A 24220-nucleotide genomic window follows, 5' to 3' on the forward strand; every position below is an offset into this window, starting at 1 on the left:
GGGCGAGCGTGCGTCCACCTTATGCAGCGTCGACTCAGGACACTAACATTTTTCTGAACGGAATTTTCACTCCTCGAACTTTAAAGCAAGGACGAGATAATACAGGGACAGACAAAGCCCATACAAAAAAGCGTACCCCTGAAATGTATGGGCCTTTTAGGCTTAAAACTAATAGATGGCGCTGTTTCGCAGCCTAGAAGTGGCCAAAATCATATTTTCCCCAAATGTTTTTGTGTGTTTTGTTTTTATAAGAACAAACTACATGCTTACATCTAGGGAACAAATCAAATTATTTTATTGAATATTTTTTGATTTGTTCTTTTTTCAAGTAGTCACACTACTATATATAAATTATAAATTGAAATAGATATAGAATAGAATAGAATAGAAAATATTTATTTGGCATACAGATACATAATAAAAACAAGTACATAATACTTAATAACTAGTACACCAAATAGGATGCCACTCAGCGAATACCGTGTCTTATAGACGCGGCACTGGTTTTCAGGGCACCCAGAAAATTAATAACTAGGTCTTATAACTAAACATAACGTATGATCACTTATACAGAAACTATGTTAGAGAAAATGTTTGTGTGTGTGTTAACCTACTAACAGAACATATTATTTATAAATGTCAATGTAAATAAATGCAAATGTGGCCGCTTAGTGTTAATCATTTAGTTGAGATTCAAGTAGATGCTGTTTAAGATTGTGCTTGAAAGAGGTAATGGATTTACAGTTTCTGATTGGTGGCGGTAAATTGTTCCAACATTTCGTGGCAGCATATCGGAAGCTCCCACGAAAAGCGGCCGTACTGTGTTGCGTACCAATAAGTCTTAGAGCACCTCGTATATTAGCCTCTGAGAACTTGAGTTTTTCGAATAAGTAAGATGGTTGTTTATCGCGAATTATTCCAAAAAGCAGTGACGCAAAATGTAAGGTACGTCTGGCAGCCATGTTTAATAAGTTGTTACAGTTCAAAGATGGAGTGATATGGGAGCGAGAAGGAACAGAGAAACAAAAACGGGCGCAAGCATTTTGAACTCGCTGTAATAGATATCATACACGAAAGAAAAAACGGCAAGGCCCACTGATAGAATCGAGTCAGGCATTCAAGTCATTCAGTCAAGGCATCCGTCACGATAACGGAGGACGCTGGTTCGTATCCAGCTTTGAACACTTGGAGGCCTTGGTCACTTTTTCTTTGTATATGACATTTATTTCAGTTTATAGTTAAAATAGTAGTGTGTCTACTAAAAAATACAAATTAAATTATTTTCTATGAGGATAAATTAATTTGTTCTAAGAATTAATGCAGAAACATTACTTTAAAAATACGTAGAAGAGTTTCCTCGTGGTATATTTTCTACCCAAATAACCGATATTATCCGTGTGGTGACGGATTAAGAATTTCACCACCCCCTTTCTTCCCGTGGGTGTCGTAGAAGGCGACTGTGGCAACCTGTCACTGCAATGTCAGTTTCGTTTTCTTTCAACCCCTTATTTGCCAAGAGTGGCACTGTAACTTTAGCAGTTTCATGTGCTCTGCCTACCCCTATATGGGAAACAGGCGTGATTGTATGTATGTATGTGTGTAACCGATATTATAACTATCCCCCTAAGCCTGCATACAAATGTATAACAACAAAACAATATTATTATAATTCAGGTGGCTCCGGGTAGGCAGCCCAAAGTGCACGGCAGGACACGGGCCCTGACCTGACCCAGTTACAGGCCTTGAAGGACGACGCGCATTTTACGTTATAATCCATACTTAATATTGTGACGAATATTAAAACGTATTATAAACGAATATAAACATAATTTGTTTTCCCCTCACTAGCTCGGAAACACGTGTTTTGTCCTTTAATACCAGCGGGTAAAAACGCATTTTATCCACTAGTGGGTAAAGTAATTTGACCTTGAATAAAGTCAAATTAACTGCTTTAAAATTTATAAAAGTAGGTGAATCTAGTAATAAAGATGATTTACCACCTGTGGAACTACTGGAAGCAGTGATAAACGCATTTTTTGCGTTGTAGTTTCCTCGCTATAGTGAGGGGAAAAGTTTTGTGTTACACTCGGGTGCAAATGTATTTTACTTCTCGTGTGTTAAAAAACTCGCAAGTTCAGGATTCTATTCTCGAACCACTCGCTTCGCTCGTGGTTCAACTATAGAATCCTTTCACTTGCTCGTTTTTCAATTCCACACTCGGCGTTAAAATACAACTTTGCACCCTTGTATAACAAATAACTATTAATAGTGTGTGTGTCTGTTTGTTTGTCCGTCCTTCACGGCAAAACGGAGCGACGAATTGACGTGGTTTTTAAGTGGATATAGTTGAAGGGATGGAAAGTGACATAGGCTACTTTTTGTCTCTTTCTAACGCGAGCGAAGCCGCGGGCAAAAGCTAGTATTGTACAAATAGGCTACTTTCCTACTATTCAAATCAGCTTGTTTTTAAGAACTGTTAAAACGATTTGCTAATATGTAATTACTATGAAACACTGAGGAGTGACGTGACGGTCAATTCATTTACTTTATATAATATTTCTCTTTGACTTATTAAATAGACATTATGTTTAAAAATAACTATTTACTGTCCATATTTTTCTTCTAATTATACATACAATCACGCCTGTATCCCATAAAGGGGTAGGCAGAACACATGAAACTACTAAAGCTTCAGTGCCACTCTTGGCAAATAAGGGGTTGAAAGAAAACGAAACTGTGACATTGCAGTGACAGGTTGCCAGCCTCTCGCCTACGCCACAATTTAACCCATATCCCATAGTCGCCTTCTACGACACCCACGGGTAGAAAGTGGGTGGTGAAATTCTTAACCCGTCACCACACAGGCCAATCTTCCTTCTAATTATATTGTGCTAAATTTCGTGCACTGCATAAAACATTTTATTTTAAGTATAGAAACTAGCCTATTGTGTTGCCAGCTGTTTATTCTATCCATGATACGGCATTACATATTTTTAACATCCATGTGGGTATTAAGGAAAACGAAAAATTAAATCAATGTGATTTGAAATAATGAAATTGGAGACGACATATAAATTTTCCTGAGAAAAATCTCCGGCAAGTTGCGATTGAGAACATTTTCTTTAAGAGGATGTACAGATTTAATTTTAACATTGAAACATTGTGATATTAAATAAAGCCATTCTATGTCTGTCTAGATGTAGTACGAAAAGTCATGTCAGCAAAGCTTGTCGTGCCGTCCATGATAATATAGACAATTTATTAATCTTGTATGGTGCTATTTTGTAATTAATATTTATTTCTTCACACTGTAAATTTCGTTCTGTATCTGTCATTTGTCATTTAGTTTGTGTAGCGACCGTTGGCGCTAGTAACATGCGAACGCTTAATGTCAAACCACCCTGTGTCCGACCGGACTATTGCAGGTTCGATTGCCACATCTATTATTATTATTGTCAATGTTTTATTTATAACTTTTGTATGCTGTATGTTTCGTTAAACGTTCGTATTTTGTTCTTTATGCCTTGTGTTTCTTTAGTTTTGTCTGTTGCCTTCCGTGATTTTTCTCACTTAATGGTCTCACCGGAAGACCAGCGCTGGAAGTCGCCAGCAATATGCTGAGGTGAGGCCGTTTCGTGGCACTTTATTCTCCTATGTCATTCATAAATATTGTTTATTGTCTGTGTGTGTTTACGAATAAAACTTTTCTATTCTTTCTATTCTATTCTATTCTAAAAGGTTTTCCTTCCTATTTTCCCGAAACTGAAATAGCATTCAGTCAACGTCAGTACATCTTGTACTGAGACTGACTGAAATAGCATGACAATTTCGTACGTTTCAATAACAATACGAAGCCATATCCTTTCGTACTACATCCGTATGTATTACTTGGTATTACGCAATGTTCTCAACGGTTAATGATCGCTTCATATTCGACGACCGGTCTGGCTGAGTCGGTAGTGACCCTGCCTGCTAAGCCGCGGTCCTGGGTTCGAATCCCGGTAAGGGCATTTAATTTGTGTTATGAGCACAGATATTTGTTCCTGAGTCATGGATGTTTTCTATGTATATAAGTATGTATTTATCTATTTAAGTATAAATATCGTCGCTTAGCACCCATAGTACAAGCGTTGCTTAGTTTGAGGCTAAGTTGATCTGTGTAAGGTGTCCCCAATATTTATTTATTTTTTATTATGTTTGAGTTACAACACTGTCGTTTATTATTAAATCATCAAATGTCATAGCCTAAAAGCCTAAAAGCTTGGCAATCGTCACGAGAACATTCATAATTAGGGTTCCGTACCAAAAAGGTACAAACAGGAACCCTTATGGTGCGACTCTGTCCGTCTGTCTGTCCGTCTGTCACATTCCTAAATATCTCGAGAACTACTAATGCTATCAACTTGAAATTTGGAATAGTTATGAACATTGTAAACCTCTACAAATAGAAAGTATAATTTTTTTTAATTTATGAATTTTAATTGTAGAAAATGGCCAAAATGAATGGGGGGCAAACTGTAAATTTCAAGTTACTAGATCAAGTGGGATATCGTTAGAAAGAGCGCAAATTGAACGTAAATAAACTATTTTTTATAATTTTTTTGTTGTGGAAAAAAAAGAATTTTGAAGGAAAATGTAAAAAAAATACCGTCCCCCCCCCCCCCCCCCCCCTTATCTCCGAAGTTTACCAACTAAAAATTATTAAAATTTTAGGAAACATTGGTTTTATGCTAAATATTACAGGAAAAATATAATCGTGTTTGTATCTTGGAAACTTTTTTTTTAATTCACAAAAAACTTTTCATATTTTTACTTTCAAGTTATCCACCCTTGCGAATGTATATCGTACTTCAAATTAATACGAGATGTTACGTAAACCGTCTTCTTTCCAATAAAGTAAAAACTGTTTAAATCGGTTAACATTATAAAGAATTATCCCTGAAAAACCAACATAGTATACAGGTCGCGCAAATTAGTTAGCGAATTCACGAAGAGATGGCGCTATACACAATAATGCTCATTAGTACCTATACTTTTGTCTTCTAGTCAAGTCATTAGAGTTATATGAAAACATGAGATTATTTTAACTAGGTAGTTTGAAAGAAAGTTTGTACGGGACCCTCGGTGGGCGAGTCCGACTCGCACTTGGCCGGTTTTTTTAATAATAAAACTACCGTTATATTAATCTGGGCATATTAAACACTAGCTTTTGCCCGCGGCTTCGCTCGCGTTAAATTCGAAAACTGCGGAATTCTCCATACAAACTTCCAACCCCCCAATTCTAGGGAATTATGGGGTTAGAAAGAGACAAAAAGACAAGTAGCCTATGTCACTCTCCATCCCTTCTACTATCTCCACTTGAAAAATCACGTCAATTCGTCGCTTCGTTTTGCCGTGAAAGACGGACAAACAAACAGACACACACACTTTCCCATTTATAATATTAGTATGGATGTAAAATCGGGTAACTCACATTGAGCACGCGCGATGCTGATGAAAATGCTCCTCTTTACGCAGCGAAACATGTCGAGCGATCTTCGACAATTTTACATGTTTAACATTCGTAAGTTTTGAAAATTCTCTTCGGTGCATTGCTACTTCATACATGTTTGCTAGCTGCTCTCAACCTTTCCACTGAACACACACAACCCTCTCATCAATTCATCATGCAACCTCTTAGTTAGCTTTAGAATTTTCCACGCCATCGGTGTTTACGTCACGGCCGAGAGTTCTCCGATTTCCCGGGAGAACTTGTTTTCTTCATCGGGCGAACTATTTTCGTTGTGCAATAGAACCATTCTGCTTTTACTTTATCAATTTTATATAATATTAGTTAGTTAACGGGTTTTCTCTAAAATTTTCGCTTGGATTTTCTTAAGATGCTGATATCTCTATTTATTCATTATATTTGTTATTTTCATGACAATTTACAGAAAAACCTACAATTTAGTACGTTATATTCAGACAAGAATGTACAGGTTGTTTATTCAATGAACCTAATAGGCCTTAGTGCGTTTTCACATTATCCGATCCGATATCGGATGTAGGACCAATATTCCATACATTTAAGCCGCCATCTTTGATTTTCGCCTTTGAAATCCGTCCGACATCCGATTATCTTAGTGCGTTTTCGCATTATCCGATCCGATATCGAATGTAGGGCCGATATACTCGTACCATACATTTAAGCCGCCATCTTTGATTTTTGCCTTTGAAATCCGTCCGACATCCTAAATCGGATCGGATAATGTAAAAACGTATAATAACGTAGGTATAATAAAAACTATAATTTCACTTTCAAATACATGAGTTTTTTTTTGCAAAAATTTAATTTATGACACAAGCTTTTATAGCCGGCTGTACCTTTCTTCAACAGTCATCTAGTGCTCTCCGAGACGTTTCTAAAAACCTCTTACTCGATAGGGATACGACGTTTCATAACAGAGTTCCTATGACCACCTTTCTGCTCCATCATCAGATCAGCTCAGATCGGAAGATCATCGGATCGGAAACCGGGAATTGGGTCAAATTTGGTTACTACGTTCTGACCCAAACCACAGAATATATAATAGTACAAGTACAGAAGGCTCACTCCTTTGATGTTCACAAAATGCCGCCATTCTAAATTCTTACCTACATTAACAAACGGACCGCACGCGAGCAACCAACATTGAATTTTATTGCGCCGCGCGAAGGTCGTCGCCAACGAATGGGCCGCGAACTCGCGGCCGCTGACATGTACTTGTAGCGCGGCGATAGAATCGCGGAGTGAGCCGCCCCTGCCCAAACTAACATACTAACAAGGCAAGTTGAATATAAATGTGTAAAAAAGAAAAGTCAATTGCAGGATAACCAACAGTAACAACATTAAGCCCATAAAATAGTATAAATATCTCTAACATTTATATCTCTGCTTTTCTAACTTATCTTTCTACTTCCTTCTTCATGTCAAGTATTTTAGTAACATCGATATTTCCTACAAACATTTTCTAGCTGCCCGGCCCGTGTCAGCTTCCTGTACTAACTGGAACGAGACGTTTACGCGATTAATACTCAGAATCGCGTGCTCTTTCGATCCTGATAGGAGAAAAAAAAATGTCTCAAGATTTCCATACATTTTTTCGAACCTTCCATTCCGTTACCACCATACAAAATGTATGAAAAAATAGCAACGGAATGGAAAAAAACCTTGGGACACTTTTTTTCTCCTATTATAATTGAAAGAGCTCGCGATTCTGAGTGGAAACCACATTGAAATTTCCAAATCCAAAAAAAAAGTGGGGTGGACAACTTTGAATAAAAATGGCCCATGTACTTTCATGATGATATTTCGCTATACAGCGCGCAGCGAACCAGGCCCCGTAGCCGAATGGCATTTCTCCGACGCCAAACGAAAGCGATACGCCGCTGGCTCTGTCGCGCCAATACGCAAGCGCGATAGAGATAGATATCTACTAGCGCTTCGTTTCGTGAGCGTTTCGTGAGCGATTGTGCCATTCGGCTAGCCACCCTGGTGCCGTAGCCGAATGGCATTTCTACAACGCGAAACGAAAACGAAACCCCGCGAAAAATAGTCTGGCTCTGTCGCGCCAATACGCAAGAGCGATAAAGATAGAGATCTACGAGCGTTTCGTTTCGTGAGCGTTTCGTGAGCGTTTGTGCCATTCGGCTACGTACCCAGGAATAGAAACGACAGTTCCTTACCACATCAGTATAATAAAGAGTACTATCGTACAGTACGGCCACTCCCGTTCCCCGCTGAAAGTACCGCCCACTCGCTCACGGTTACCTCACAGTTACCGCCTGTTAATAACGCGACCTGCCAACCTGTCATATCTCACTCATACAAGCAAGGTAGGCGTTCATCTACACGAGCTTAAACTGTGTGCATAGGAACGCGCCTCTTTCATATATTTGATCGCCATTGTCTGTGGTGTGTCCGTACTATTATAGGCACTTAGAAGGCATTATATTATAGTAGATAGTGAATTTAGGTTACTTTTCAATTTACGTAACAAAGTAGCGCCCAATTTCATTCATTGCAGTTAATCGTTAAAAATAAATTACACATTAGTTATCTTAATAATATTTTTATTTATATTTAGAACAGAATAGACTAACAAATACCTATGACTAAAGTGAAAGGATTCTAGTGAATCTGGTGACATGAGTATTTATCGTAATGGAATGAATTAACAATGTTTACCGACTACATGATTTTACTTAAAAAAAACTTGGCAAGGATATGTCATTTTTACCATTTTAAACATTTGTGTGATACAACGGAAATTTTATTTTAAATTTAGGCTAATATTTGTAACTTTACCAAACTTGCGTTGCGAATATCTTACATAAAATAAGCTGTTTTTATTAAGGTTTAGTCTTGAATTGTTAAATTTTTTTATGCCTTAAAATTCGCTTAATAGTAAGAAACATTATTAAGACCAAGCACGATATAATACAGGACAGACAATGCCCATACAAAAAAGAAAAAAGCGTACCCCTGAAATGTATGGGCCTTTTAGGCTTAAAACTAGATGGCGCTATTTTGCAGCCTGGAAGTGGGCAAAATCATATTTTCCCCAAATATTTATAAGGACAAATGACATGCTTCTTTGACGACCGGCCTGGCTCAGTCGGTAGTGACCCTGCCTGCTGAGCCGCGGTCCTGGGTTCGAATCCCGGTAAGGGCATTTATTTGTGTGATGTGCACAGATATTTGTTCCTGAGTCATGGATGTTTTCTATGTATATAAGTATTGTATTTATCTATTTAAGTATGTATATCGTTGCTTAGTTTGGGGCTAAGTTGATCTGTGTAAGGTGTCTCCAATTTTTTTTTTTTTATATAATATTATGAAATCTCGTCAATTCACATTTTGAAAAAAATAAATTTGTAGGCATCATCAGTGTAGTTATGATAGTATTAATAGGTGGCGCTGAAAAATCGGGGTACGATTCATAGTATGAGGAATTTAAATCCTATATAAATTATCCTTGTTAGGACTAAAATAATATATTCTTAATGGATATTTTTAATGAAATAAATTTCTTATCAAAATCTCTATTTCATGTTGATTGATATTGTGATGTTGAGAAATAATAAAAATGACAAACCAAAACCTTCCAAACACACTTAGCGACTAAAATTTCAGTTTTATGGTGGGAAAATTCACACTGACCGAATACAATGGTAAAGAACAGAGAAGGGAGATCTTATAATCTAAGAAAATACAAGAAGACAAAAAACCAGTATTCAGGTTTTAGATTTGTCACAGTTCAAAAATATTCATTATGAACAATAAATATAAAAATATAAAATATGTGGATAACGAGTGATCGCGTTAGTAGAACACAGCAAGCGATCATTCTCTAAGCACGACACCAGTGTCGTTTACAAACGTAACTTCTTCTTTTTTTCTAAAAATTTTTAAAGCGAATTTTACCACTGTTCAAATGAGGAACTAGTCCATAAACCCATACAAAAAATGTAGGTACTAACGCTAAATTCGGTACCTAATAGCCGGTTTGATCCAACCTATCCTATCCAAAAATATTGAAAGAATATCGTTCCTAACCGTAATTTTAGTTAAAATTGATAATAGCACCATCTAGCGGTGACAGTTTGAACTGTTCTAGTTTATTTGTCTTCTCGTACTTTGTGTCAGTCCCTAGCTTCAGTTCCTGGGCCTGTTGGGGCGTTGCTGCGCTTGCTCCTGGTACTCGTTGTTCGGTCGCTGGTTCTGTAAAGGAAAAGATTTACCTATTGTATTTAATCATTCATTCATAAAAACAAGGAAGGTGCATTTATTGAGTCAAAGGTACCTCAGGATTTTCTGTACAGAAATTCGGCTGGTTATAATCAACGATGATTGAGGAATATATCATACATTGTGTACATATTTTACGGGGGATAAATTAAACCAGATATAGAATTCATTAGTGGTATCATGAATTAAGGAATTTTTTAAGTTACAAGCTCTTAAAAGTAACTGGCAACGAGCGTTTAACGTGTGTTTGCATTACATTGCGGAGCGAATTATTTCGTATGGATAAAAGTTTAATTTCAATGCACGATCAATTCTCTGAATATATATGTAAAAAGTAACCCATTAAATTGTGAAAATACTTATACTAAGTGTAAATTGCGCGTTAAGATTAATCTCTCTTTAAATGGTATCGCTTAAAGTTTCACTTTCTCTCCATTGTCTATATTAAGCTGCTTGGTCATTAACAAAACACAACAAACTTACAAATACCGTTGCTAAAATATAGCCTTATACAAATTACTCATCAAATCGTTAATGGTGTTCATAGTCCAACGGCATCGATAACTTTGTCAGATGAACGCATCTCTATACCCACTACCATGAGTTATTAAACTTTTAGAAATCGGAAAATGTGTTTAAATTTTGGCTCGAAAATAAATGTTTGAAAACATTGTTCATTTTTAATCCCCGACGAAAAAACGTCGGAGAGTTATAAGTATGATATGTCGGTCAGTCTTGTCTATTTGTCTGTCTGTGTGTGTGCCTGTCTGTGGCATCGTAGCTCCCGAACGGATGAACCGATTTAGATTTAGTTTTGTTTTTGTTTGAAAGCCGAATTAGTCGGGAGTGTTCTTAGCCATGTTTCATAAAAATCGGTCTAATTTTAATTTTGTGGTCAGGTTAGTGTCCATGGACAATTAAAGTAAAACTACCAGTGCTTGACACACTCCAAGTCTGATCCAAGGCAGTAATCTCCCACTTTTAAATTAAATCTTTTCTCACCTAATGGTCTCACCGGAAGACCAGCGCTGGAAGTCGCCAGCAATATGCTGAGGTGAGGCCATTTCGTGGCACTTTATTACTATTCTATGTCAGTATAAAATTGTTTATTATCTGTGTGCTTTCGAATAAAAATATTCTATTCTATTTTATTCTATTCTAAAAAGTCATTAACCCACGGTAGAAACTCACAGCTAGTGAAAAGGTCATTCTTGTCACGAACAATTCATTAGTGGAATGAAACGGATCTGTAACTGTTATTATCTATAATACCTTAAGTTTCTTTTACGTATAAAGCTTGAATGAAAACGAAGTCGTCTGGGATTTTTGTGAAGACACGTCATTCTATTTCATAATGGAGAAAAGTGCTATGCGCTCTTGTGTAACAGATGGTCAAACGAGTCTCTGACGAGTCTCAGAAATTATCTAATTTCACCCTCTAATTCCATTAATTAATCTAGCGGTGCCATATGCCACCCAATTTTGAATGGAAAAGTATAAACATGATAAAACTTCAAATGAACTAAACACCCTTCACGAAATTGGTACTAGATTTTTTCCAAATCCGAGAACAAAAAAGGCGGGCTAAAATGAGTTATGATTCATACCTACAAACTAAATCTAATATTTGATTAATAATGAAATTTCTGATACCTACTGATACTTATCTACCTAAACTTGCACATAAGAGGTATATCTAGTTCAACTAAACAACATGGTCATGGAGTGGTATTATCGTATGATTTTTTAGAAGGCAGCACTCAACAAAGGGATCGGATACAAACACATTGAATAATATTTTGCTATTTGCTCAGCTTACGTGTCTCTCTAGGCTTAGGTATCTTCAGGTGGTGATACAGTGATGGTATGTAACACTCTCTAGAAGAGCGCTACACGCAAAGGGTATACAGGCACTATGTGGCATCGCTCCTCAATTAATACCTGTATTTGCAGACGCGGGTAGCCCCCTTGGCATTGCCAGTAGCTAAAACCCGCATACTTATTTCTCTCGGCGCATTTTAATCTAGTTTCATTGGGGCATTGCCCCCTTGATATTGCTACTCAGCTTACCTGTCTCTCTCTAGGTTCATCCTCTGGGGGTGACGGGGTGGTGGTAGGAACATCACACTCCTCAGTAGGGGGTACTACACAGCGCAGTGAACGGCGGTCGAACACAAGCATGGCCGGGCAGCGCTGCAGACGCGGGTAGCCCCCTTGGCATTGCCAGTAGCGGTTGCAGGATTTGCCGAGGGGTACGTTGCCGTTGGGGTCTTCATTGCAAAGAGCTGGAAGAGAACAGATAGGTTTTAATTTGGTGTCTTAAGGGTGCTTTCAAGAAAAACGTCAAAATAATGTAAAATTGATAGTTTTAGTCGGTGAAACACTACACGTTCCGTTATCAAATAGATATATTTAATTCAAGTTTCAATTAGAACATCTTGTTATCTTAATTCTTATCAGACTGGATTTTTGAAAACTAACTCACTAAATTAATTATGATTTTTTCTCTGATGCATGTTTAGGAAAAATTACCTAAAATTACCTTCTTTGAAAATCTACATCACATCGAAGTTATTTTCATACTAAATTAATCTGCAACGTTTACTAAAATTGCTCTTACGTCTTAGTAATTATAAATTTGTTTTATATATTTTTGGCATTTTTTTGAAAACGAGCCTTCACCGTCACAAATATTACCACTTCTGGACATTTTCTCATATTTTGTTAGAGCAAGTAGATAGAATCCTATGATATGTTATATATTTGTAAACTACTCGCAAAGTCCTTTAATTTGATACCACACATGGTATGATTAAGCGCTCGGTTGCGATTTCACTATTTTTCACATGAAAGCCCTCTTAAGTACATTTATGTGGGTCTGTCTGGTCCAGAATCTTTACAGCAGTATCTTAATTTGGTGACGGTTTAACTCATGAGCACCTAAAATATAAATAACGTGGGTATCAATATTACCAAGATATTCTAAAGCGTAATTAACTTCAATTAATTGTTAAGAAATCATACACCATACTCGTACGAGTATCTACATTCTGCAGCAGAAATATAATCTCAATCTAATCAAGTACCTAATTAATTTCTTCTCCTTATCACGAGTTTTACATTGATATATTCGCTAACGTCTTCGCAACTTAATATCATATGCTTAGAACCTTAGAAGATCCTTAGAAGTTACGCTAGCATGGACTAACGGTACTGTTACACGGGCAACACAATTGCCAGCAATTTACATATGTGAATATGTACATATTATGTACATTGAGCTGCAAAATTGCATGGAGAAATTACGAATGAATTCATTGATAAATTCGCCATGCACTTTTGCAGCTGATAGCACCATTGCCGCGTTTTTCAATACACACCAACTATGGAGAAAACGCGGCAACGTTATGTGTATTGCTGGCAATTGTGTTGCAACAAACAATTAAGTAATACAATTGCAATATAATTTTCACGCATCAAAATAATGCACTAAATCAGCATCTGCGTTCTTCGAAGCAGCTAAGCGTGTTGCAAGTTTGCTCGCTGCCAACTTTGCCTGGCGACAACTTTGCTCAGAATATTACAAGTATCATAGTCGGTGGTAGATTCGAGAGTGAATAGTTGAATATTCAGGTCACAGACTGTCTGCTATAAACTCCGCGTTAATATGAAGGGCTCAGTCAAACTTTTTAGGTAGAATTACACGAAATAAAACATTTTTACCACTCCCTGATTTTTTATAAATTGACGAGGAAGTTTCATTTTATCCACAAAAGTCTAAAGTAAATTTCCGTACATATTTTAACTCAATGTCATCATGTCATCAGGCAGGTAGCCTAATACTGCCTGTGCCTAGTAGAATTGAGCTAGAAATGAAAAAAATTGATCTTTTACAGTTAGTATTTGCCTCGTGTCGGAGTGGTGAAAAATTTTGCGGTCCCATAGTAGATACCCCCCTCCCAACTGAGGGGGGACTGAAATCTTCTCGAGGCTGAGGCGTAGGGTTAGAGCCGGCGTAGCTTTATTTGACGTTCATATGCGCATTGTAATATGCCTACTTGAAAAATAAATATTTCATTTTCATTTTTTTCATTTTCATTTTCATTTTTGAGTTCCACTCGGCGGCAAAATTTGTTTAAACTTCGTAGGTTACCTTACCTTAACACGTGCGGTTAAACATTTTTAACAGTAATATCTAATCTGTGCGGCGTAATCTAGCTTTGACTGAGCTTGCCCTACTCGATGACTGTAGTTTTTTAAAGCGAGTGTGTCATTTAAGCATGATATTTTTTGTTTTGTTTATAATACAGTTAGATTAAGTAAATAGTTACTTAGTGTTGCAATGTGATAGTGTGAACCACCTAATAACTCTCAGCATGTTACTATTGGTGGGAACCTGTAATTGGCTTTTTGTAACCTAATTAAGTTAACCTTGCTGTATTAATAGCTATTGGTTGTCCGAACAATAATAAATAAATAAATAAACGATAACTTTGCCCCTTTGTAAAAAAAAAACAACTATTATATTAAACGTGCTAGGGAATAGTCTGTGTAGCTCTCATTGAGTTACACCGTGTCACTTTCAACCTCATTAATGCAAATTCGAGTTGAATCGCGGAGCATAAACCAATTACGGCGGAGCTTAATTTCGACGATCCATGGTTTACATGCTGTATATGTAAGTTTATACAGAGTGCTTCAAGGTAGGGAAGAAAATAAAAATAAAATGTATACTTAGAAGGGTATGCAGAGTGAAAAAAGATAACATCATAACATCAGTTGCAATGGTGATATTTCACTGTGATGTTGCATAAAATGCTTTTGATATAGGTTGGATACCCGGCTCAGCTGCCGGAGGTCCTATATAGTCGTCACTCTTTCTTTAGAATTTATAACGTACGTGTATATGTCACCGTAAAATTGTAAAAACCGTTAGTTTATAATTTCACTAGCGAGATTATGAACTAACGAAATATTGTGAACCGTAACGTACAGTTCACAATTTGACGGATTATTTTTACGTTAGATTATAATCTAACGAAGCGAACCCGTCAAATTGTAAACTGTCATGGCGTCGGAACGAAGCTAGCGCTCTGATTGGTCGGTTTTATAGTAGATCGTTCTGTGGCCATAGAGTAATTATAAACTAACGGTTTTTACAATTTAACGGTGACATATATAAGCACACGAGTCCATGTCGACATATCACGAGTGCGAGTTGGTAAAACTATCTAATTTTACATTTTATCCGCAATGGTAAAGTGACAATGGTAAGAGCGTGCGACTTTCAATACGGAGGCTGTACCAAAGAGTTTTCCGGAACTTAGGTATGTGTGAAATGTCATTTGATATTTGCCAGTCGCTTTTCGGTGAAGGAAAACAGCGTGAGGAAACCGGACTAATTCCAATAAGTAACCGTTGGTTGGAAGGTCAGATGGCAGTCGCTTTCGTAAAACTAGTGTCTACGCCAAATCTTGGGATTAGTTGTCAAAGCGGACCCTAGGTTCTCATGAGCCGTGGCTAATGCCGGGATAACAGGATATTTTTATTCCACATCCTTTATAAGATTGTAAATTGTATCGTACAATAATATACACTGTTACACTCTTGTGCGAAATTTAATTTCCATGGAAATCAGACATGGCGTAGGTGCCTTGCGTTAGGGTTGTGCCAAACACTTTTAGCCTTTCCTTACTTTATTTCTTTAAAAATTGCAAAGTAATCGATAAGTACTACGGAATGAATAGTGATAGGTAGTACAAAGAAAGGGGGATCTATTTCATTAATTAAATCTATTTCATTAAAGTATGATCTACTTTATTCCCCATTGCCTGATTGTAATCTAAGAGGGTTTTCATTAAAACTAGTTTACAACCTCATTAAAATATCACGACAATATGAGTGTTATGAATATACCTAACTATTCTGTTACACGGGCAACACAATTGCCAGCAATTCACATACCACTGCAGCGTTTGTTCAACTAACTAACTATGGGTATTTCTGTTCGACGGGAAGCGGTAACTTCGCTTAGCACAATGTCCTGAAAGTTGACGCTTCCCAGTCGGAGGACAAAATATTTTTCCCCTCACTAGCTCGGAAACACGTGTTTTGTCCTTTAATACCAGCGGGTAAAAACGCATTTTATCCACTAGTGGGTAAAGTAATTTGACCTTGAATAAAGTCAAATTAACTGCTTTAAAATTGATAAAAGTAGGTGAATCTAGTAATAATGATGATTTGCCACCTGTGGAACTACTGGAAGCAGTGATAAACGCATTTTTTGCGTTGTAGTTTCCTCGCTATAGTGAGGGGAAAAGTTTTGTGTTACACTCGGGTGCAAATGTATTTTACTTCTCGTGTGTTAAAAAACTAGCAAGTTTAGGATTCTATTCTATAGAATCCTTTCACTAATAACTATTAACGTCGAGTGTGGAATTGAAGCACGAGCAAGTGAAAAGGTCCTATATAGATGAACCACGTGCGAAGCGAGTGGTTCGAGAATAGAATCCTGAACTTAGCGAGTTTTGCAACACACGAGAAGTAAAATACATTTGCCCCGTGTGCACACACAAAACTTTTCCCCTCACTATAGCGAGGAAAAGGCAAGTACAATGCAAAAAACGAGTTTATCACAGCTTTCGACAGGATGGTAAATCATCTTCATCGCTAGATTCACCCAGTTTTATCAATTTTAAAGCAAAAAATGTAACTATATTCAATGTCAAATTACTTCATCCACTAGTGAATGAAATGCGTTTTTACCCGCTGACATTAAAGGATAAAACACGTGTTACCGAGCTGATAGGATTTTTAAAAAGGCACAACCCTACTGCGCCATATGTTTCCCGCCTACAACTTACTGGATGAAAAGTCGCGTGGGTTCCATGCAGAAAAAGCAAATATTTTAACAGATATCGCTCTAATTGAGGCTAAAAGGAAAATTCTATGAAGGACTAAAACTAACTTTGCATCAATTTTCTCAGAACGCAGTGAAATGTCATTATAAACATTGTTTTTATTTCTGAACATAATAAAAAATCGTATGGGAGGGCTAGTCATTCTGAGTAGAAATAGCATTTTTTTTTTCAAAAATACCACACTTCATAAAAGTGGCAAAAAAAAAATAAATGCTCAGAAGGTCGTGACAGCGGACATGATGCAAGAGAATCTCACACCTGAGGATGCCGAAGACCAGGCAAAGTGAAGAAGACTGAGCAGGAAAGCGGACCCTGACGCTAGGCCGGGAAAACGCTAGGTTGAAGAAGGAAGATCATCATCATCCTCCTTGCGTTATCCCGGCATTTTGCCACGGCTCGGCCCTGGGGTCCGCTTTGACAACTAATCCCAGGATTTGGCGTAGGCACTAGTTTTACGAAAGCGACTGCCATCTGACCTTCCAACCCGAAGGGTAGTTAGACCTTATTGGAATTAGTCCGGTTTCCTCACGATGTTGTCCTTCACCGAAAAGCGACTGGCAAATATCAAATGACATTTCGCACATAAGTTCCAAAAACTCATTGGGGTTCGAACCCGCGACCTCCGGAACGAAAGTCGCACGTACTTACCGCACGGCTACTAACGCTTCTAAGGTTGAAGAAGGAAGATAATAATAAGATAAGTACAAAACTTTATTGTAACTTTTCTTTTATTATAACGAAATAAAAAAATATATAGGAAGTATACTTGCACACGGATGGCATGACGGTAAGCGATCGCCGCCGCTCACGGACACTCTAAAATGCACAAGAGTGGTAGGTGCATTGTCGGTCTTTAACATGAAATAGTGGAGGCGCCTCGACAGTTGATTCCACAGTTTAATGCGAGGCTGGAAGTTTCTGAGAAACGCATAGTAAGCAATATTTTAATGGAGAATATGGAATTATTGCCGCGACGCGAGCGGCGGAAAGAAGCGACAGGGATTAATCTGAACATTCCTCGTGCACACATTGCAGCACCTTGTATTTACTATAAATACAAGGTGCTCGCGAGGAACCCATATACTCGTAACTTTAACGGCATATTCTTGGTCACATTTTAAGACTAAAATGTCATATAAACTTTTCTAGATTTCGTCTAGTTTCAGAGTTATTGCCAATTTAAAAAAAACATTTCCGTATTGTTACTCAGTAGAAAAGGTTTCTTAACGGCGCTGATGCGCAATTGTGGAGCATAGTCTCACAGTAGTCATTGATAGATGTCAAAATGTGACAAGAAAAACTTCCAAATAATTTGGTTTTTAGAAAAATAAATGAAGGAACTCATTTTAATTGCCAACTTTATGGATAAAAAAAAAATTTATGTGAAAATACGTCCAAAAAAGTAAAAAAAAAAAAAAAAAAAAAAAAATTTTTTGGCGAAAAATTTTAAAATTCATATAACATTTTTTCTTTCTTTTTGCCTCAGAAACGCGTGGTTCAAGTTATGCGGGTTCCTCGCGAGCACCTTGTATAAGTTATTATTTTTAAAACAATAAGTAAGAAGAAAGAAAGTTTGGATCGCAGTGGGATACTTTTCTTCTAGTCAAATCAGGTGCAGTAGCCGGATGGCATTTCTGCGACCCGAAACAAAAACAAAACGCCGCGAATGGTAGCCTGGCTCTGTCGCGCCAATACGCAAGAGCGATAGAGATAGATATCTACGAACGTTTCGTTTCGTGAGCGTTTGCGTTGGTTACGTACCCAGATTTTTGAACTATCAAAATGAATTTGAACTATTTATCCGACTACTATACTTTGGCAAAACCGCTATCCCGTCCACAGAGGCCGCATTTACGTAGATACTTCTGACCACGAACTGGCATTAAGTTAGCCTATTGTACGGTCACGGACTTTAATTGTTGATCCACTTCTAGCTCATTTTATACTGGACATTTCAGAGTTAAGCATAGTTAAGCTATGACGTTCCAGTATAAAATGAGCTAGAAGTGGATCAACAATTAAAGTCCGTGACTATACATTGTGTTTGTTCAATAAAAATTCAATACATAAATGAATAAACTATACGGATTTGTTTTTATACTTATTTAGAATACTTATTCAAAATTTCAAATCTGTGTACACTGAGAGAAAATACAACCAGTTTTCATGTTCGTTCAACAAGTTTTTTGGTTAAAATAGCGCCTACGTGCTCTTTGGTTCAAACAACAAGCTACTTGTCATTTGAATCGGCAATATATTTGAATCAACAAGTCGATTTTATAAAAACAACCTGACACATATTGTTTTAAACATACATTTGGCTGATTCAAATGGATAAACCGCAACAAGTCGAACTTGTTAAATTTGCAATTATTTTCTCTCAGTTAAAATGTCCATAAAAATATATTTGATGTTTGCATTGAAAGAAACAACTTCTTCCTCACTGAGAAAAATTCGCATTGTGCATTTAACAATTTCGTTCTGGTTTATCCGTTTGAAACAAAAGTATTAGTAAACGAAATAAATGACAATATTGATGATACAAGTCGAATTTTTACGAACAACAAGATCAAACTTGTTAAAAGATATTTGATTGAATCAGCCAAACATGTTTAAATCAATATGTGTCATGTTGCTTTTATAAAATCGACTTGTTGATTCAAATGACAAGTAACTTGCAGAATGAACTAGTTACACTTAACAAAATCTAACTTGTTGTTTGAACAGGTTGTTTTTTCTCTCAGCAACTGATTGTACAGAGCAAGCAATGCGTAGATCACGGCTGATTTCATAGACGTCCGACAGAAATCGCATCGCATTAACTTTCTCCCTAATCGGGTAGTAATCTGTATCATACGATTGTCGTCGCGATATAGGCTAGGAGCTAGACTAACATTGTAGTTACAAGTTGCAGAACATTCTCAAAATTTACTTAAATTGACGACCTTGACAACCAGTCTGGCTCAGTCGTTAGTGACCTTGCCTGCTAAGCCGCGGTCCTGGGTTCGAATTCCGGTAAGGGCATTTATTTGTGTGGTGACCACAGAAATTTGTTCCTGAGTCATGGATGTTTTCTATGTATACATATAAGTATGTTTTTTTTTTTATTTATTTATATCATATAGAAATGTATTTATCTATTTAAGTATGTATATATCTTCGCTTAGCACTCATAGTACAAGCTTTGCTTAGTTTGGGATTAAGTTTTTATTCATTGGATTTAGGTACCTATTCGTTCTGCCTACACCAGTATAATATATCTCTGTTAAGCCCCATGGTCAACTTAAAGTCATTAAATTTGATAATTTGAATTTAACTCACTAACTAAAATTATGTTTGAAAATGGTTTAGGTTTAGAAAAAAGGAGCAAAAAGACGTATTTTTATCATAGAAAGTTAACAAATAACGATAACAAAATGTAACATAATTTGCATAACCACCCTTGCAAGCGCATTGCAGATTAATTGTATCAACGTGATAAAATGTATATAATTTTTGAACATCACGCGACTGAAATAGACACTTACATTCATTTTATCCGTACCGAAGCTTTCATAATTCACGGAAGACAAAAAGGATTTAAATTATAATCAGCTCCTAGACTACAACTGATTCGATTACAATCAGCCGCATCGATTAATCGCTCGGTTAGTTTGACAGGAGAAATCGATTTAATAATCGAATAATTAACCGACCATTCGAAACAATGATCGTAATAGAACCGTCTCATTTGTCAGCATTGGTAACACTCGTAACTGATTGATTGCCTGAATTGGTTTAAGGGTTATGTGATCTCAATTGTTTCGCTTCAATCGATTAGGATGACATGAATCGGTATTTATGATGACAATAGTGAAACTTGGGAATCTGCGGAATAAAAGAACTATCTAATGCCATTGTAAATAATGGCTAATTGCATAACAATTGCATCACTTCATATTATTAATAAAAGTATAAGCAAAAGGTACTTAGGTATGTGGGGGGTACGCTTATGAGTTTCCCTATCCACCTATGAGATCTTTTGGCTAGGAGGCGGCGCGGCAACAGTTCGCCGAAGGTTGGCGGTTGAATAGGGGAGAGAAGGTAGTGAGCAGACCGCCAATACCTACTATGTATCATGTTGTGTTGTCCCAGCACATCCAGCTACTCGTAGTACAGTATAATTAATGACTCACGGTGCTTCTGGCATCCGTCGACGTTCTCAGGCCAGTCGGAAGAGTGAGCATGTAGTTATACGACAGTCCTCCATTACAGAGCTGTTCAGTGGCTGTCCCTTTCCAGAACGTCCAGTAACGCGTGCACGACGTCTCGTGCCCAAAGACGCCGGTCCCGTTCCAGTCCGTCCAACTGATACAGTACTGAGAGTCTGATGCTTCTGGTATCTGTCGCGCCGAAGATATCCAGCGAGAACTGACAAAGTAAATTAAATAGTAAAGACTCACGGTGCTTCTGGCATCCGTCGACGTTCTCGGGCCAGTCGCAAGAGTGAGCGTGCTCGTTGTACAGCAGACCGCCGATGCAGAGCTGTTCAGTAGCTGTCCCGTTCTAGCACGTCCAGTAACGCCCGCAGGACGTATCGTGCCCATAGATGCCGGTCCCGTTCCAGCCCGTCCAACTAATACAGTAAAGAGTCTGATGCTTCTGGCATCTGTCACGCCGAAGATATCCAGCGAGAACTGACAAAGTACATTAAAGAGTAAAGACTCACGGTGCTTCTGGCATCCGTCGACGTTCTCGGGCCAGTCGCAAGAGTGAGCGTGCTCGTTGTACAGCAGACCGCCGATGCAGAGCTGTTCAGTGGCCGTCCCGTTCCAGCACGTCCAGTAACGCGTGCACGACGTCTCGTGCCCGAAGATGCCGTACAACCAGTCGCAATGCTCCGTGCCGATCGGGGGATCTGGTAACAGTGATAAATTGTATTAGATGATGTTGCACGTTGCACCCGATAATTCTATGTTAGTTGACATTCAAACATGTAAATTCGGGTAACTCACGCACGTAAATTGTCGATGATCGCTCGACATATTTCGCTCTGTAACGAGGAGCATTTTCATTGAGCACGCGCTATGCCGATGGTATCCCGACGCAGACTGTGGACCGCAGCTCACTGCGACCGGGACTCAGCGCGGGGGTCGGCATCGCGCGTGCTCAATGAAAATGCTCCTCGTTACGGAACGAAACATGTCGAGTGACCTTCGACAATTTTACGTGAGTTACCCGATTTTACATGTTTAATTGTTTATATGTCAGTCACAGTTTCGTTTTCTTTCAACCCCTTATTTGCCAAGAGTGGCACTGAAGCTTTAGTAGTTTCATGTGTTCTGCCTACCCGTTTATGGGATACAGGCGTGATTGTATGTATTTATGTATGTATGTATATGTCAGTGTCTCACAGTTGAGAATATTCTCTTTAGGATATATATTAGGTAGGTACTGTAAGAGAGTCGGCCTATCAGTGGAGAGCATCCAAACATTTAAACAACGCTTTGAATCAATTTTTTTTTATATTTTATAAGCTAAATAACAACCGTTCACTCTCAATCGCTGCTTCTATATGAATGCCCCATTGAAGTGTCTGTTTTCCTTGACGTTCTTATACTGTTCCAATTTTAAATCAGGGACTGCCAGTCAGCGACCATGACTGCTGTAAAAGGTTTCATTCTGAATGCGAAACCTCTTACATATCCCTCCCCCTTATGTTAGAAGCAGCCATTGTTCACAATACTACACCCTATCCTATCCTATTCTACCCTAACTACCGGTTGGCCCTACCTAAGCCAGGCCCCCCTACACAAAAAAAAAAAAAAAAAAAAAAAAAAAATCCTAACACCCAATAGTGACAGCCTCATTCAAGGTAGCCAACATCTAACGCTCTTTGCGTGGTTGCCTAGTCCACGGTTGAGACCGCCATAATTTGGATAGTTGGACTATAGCCAAGGTCCTCGCAAATTAGTCAGATATGGACTATGGTTAGGAAAACCAATGGCAAAAACCTAACCCCTGCCCATCGACTAAACCCTTTTATTTTGAACTTTCTGACAGCTAATTGTCTGTGGCCATGACTAGATGACATTGACATGACAGCTGTTAGCAAATTCTCCTAACTTCAAGTAAAAAAAACAAGGCAAAACGTTTATTTCACATGAAAAAACATAATAAATTTTGAAGATGCCGATTCTTGTTGGCGGTGGCGTTGAAGTGGGGGCTTCTCATGGCCGCCAATCTTCCCGCCGCGCCGGTTGCGAAGTGAAGTGGAGCCCGAACGGCTCATGAAGATTGCTACAGCTGTAGTGTGCTGCACGTTGGTGATGACGACGAAGTGGGGGTTGCATATGACCGCCAGCCATCCCGCCACACCGTGAGCAGCTGGATCATCTGGTCATCTAGTCGGCCTTGTCTTGATACATGTAAAAGAAATGTGTATGAACGTTGTTCTTTGTAGTCAGGAAATTATAAGGGTGTTGTGACATTACTCTATAACTTTAAACGATTGTATCTATTTATTAAATATTTACAGTTTGGGGTGTGTTTTATTCCACAGTTTACATGTTTTATATAACTTAACCTTATTGGTAGCTATAGGAAAACATTATGGAATAAATAAGCCTATCAAATAGTTTTTATTCTAATATAAACATTGCATAAATAATATGTATAGTATTCTACATGTTATATATTGCGCCAAAATAATTAGTTCTATGTGGTTATTTACAAATAATTATCCTTTTTAACATTAGGGATAGGCAAATGACATTTTCTGTCACAAGTCGTTTTTCCTTTGAAATAATGTACATTTTAGTTCACTAATCACAATTATTCCGTAAGTTCTACAATATAATGTATAATTAAAAGATTGAAACTAAATTTACATTGCCTATCTAATGTAACCTACATATCTAGGAAGATTTACTGCATATGTGTATGATTAAGTATATAGGTATGATGGAGCTGATGTTCACGCAATTTGCGTCGACGCCCATGGTCACCGAAGAGGAGTCGTAGAGTTTCTTGAACAACACAATCTTGAGCGCCCGTTGCTCTGTTGAATGTCTCGCATTCCATTTTTACGTCAATTCTGCACAGCTATATTTTAACTACGGAATGGGTGACACTGAATATTAGATAATAAGAAATATATCACCCGGAATAGCTCTTCGTATTGGCGACGATGGTCACTTTGTTTTCCTTCTTCTTAAAGCGCGTTTGGCTTATCGCTTGGCATGCGCTTCCTCGCGCTGTGAGGTCGGGGTTCGTTGTCTGAAAACTCTGAAACCGAAACTAGGGGAAACTTTCAGACGTTAGTGCCTCCACCATGTAAGAGAGTCGGCCTATCAGTGGAGAGCATCCAAACATTTAAACAACGCTTTGAATCAATTTTTTTTTATATTTTATAAGCTAAATAACAACCGTTCACTCTCAATCGCTGCTTCTATATGAATGCCCCATTGAAGTGTCTGTTTTCCTTGACGTTCTTATACTGTTCCAATTTTAAATCAGGGACTGCCAGTCAGCGACCATGACTGCTGTAAAA

At 37.9% G+C, this 24220-nt stretch overlaps 1 protein-coding gene across 1 annotated transcript in view; it reads right to left on the reverse strand.

Annotated features, from left to right (window-relative positions):
* Positions 1 to 8812: 8812 nt before the first annotated feature.
* The window catches only part of LOC125241111 (protein obstructor-E-like), a 93907-nt gene continuing 78499 nt past the window's right edge, over positions 8813 to 24220 (reverse strand). The window contains exons 4-6 of the mRNA XM_048149437.1: positions 21398 to 21586; positions 11840 to 12054; positions 8813 to 9742 (exon numbers count right to left, since the gene is read on the reverse strand). Of these exons, the coding sequence (XP_048005394.1) occupies positions 9677 to 9742; positions 11840 to 12054; positions 21398 to 21586 (470 nt within the window). The 3' untranslated portion in view covers positions 8813 to 9676. The remainder of the gene's footprint in view (positions 9743 to 11839; positions 12055 to 21397; positions 21587 to 24220) is intronic.

Source organism: Leguminivora glycinivorella, chromosome Z (assembly GCF_023078275.1).
Source record: "Leguminivora glycinivorella isolate SPB_JAAS2020 chromosome Z, LegGlyc_1.1, whole genome shotgun sequence".
Classification (NCBI taxonomy): Eukaryota; Metazoa; Arthropoda; class Insecta; order Lepidoptera; family Tortricidae; genus Leguminivora; species Leguminivora glycinivorella.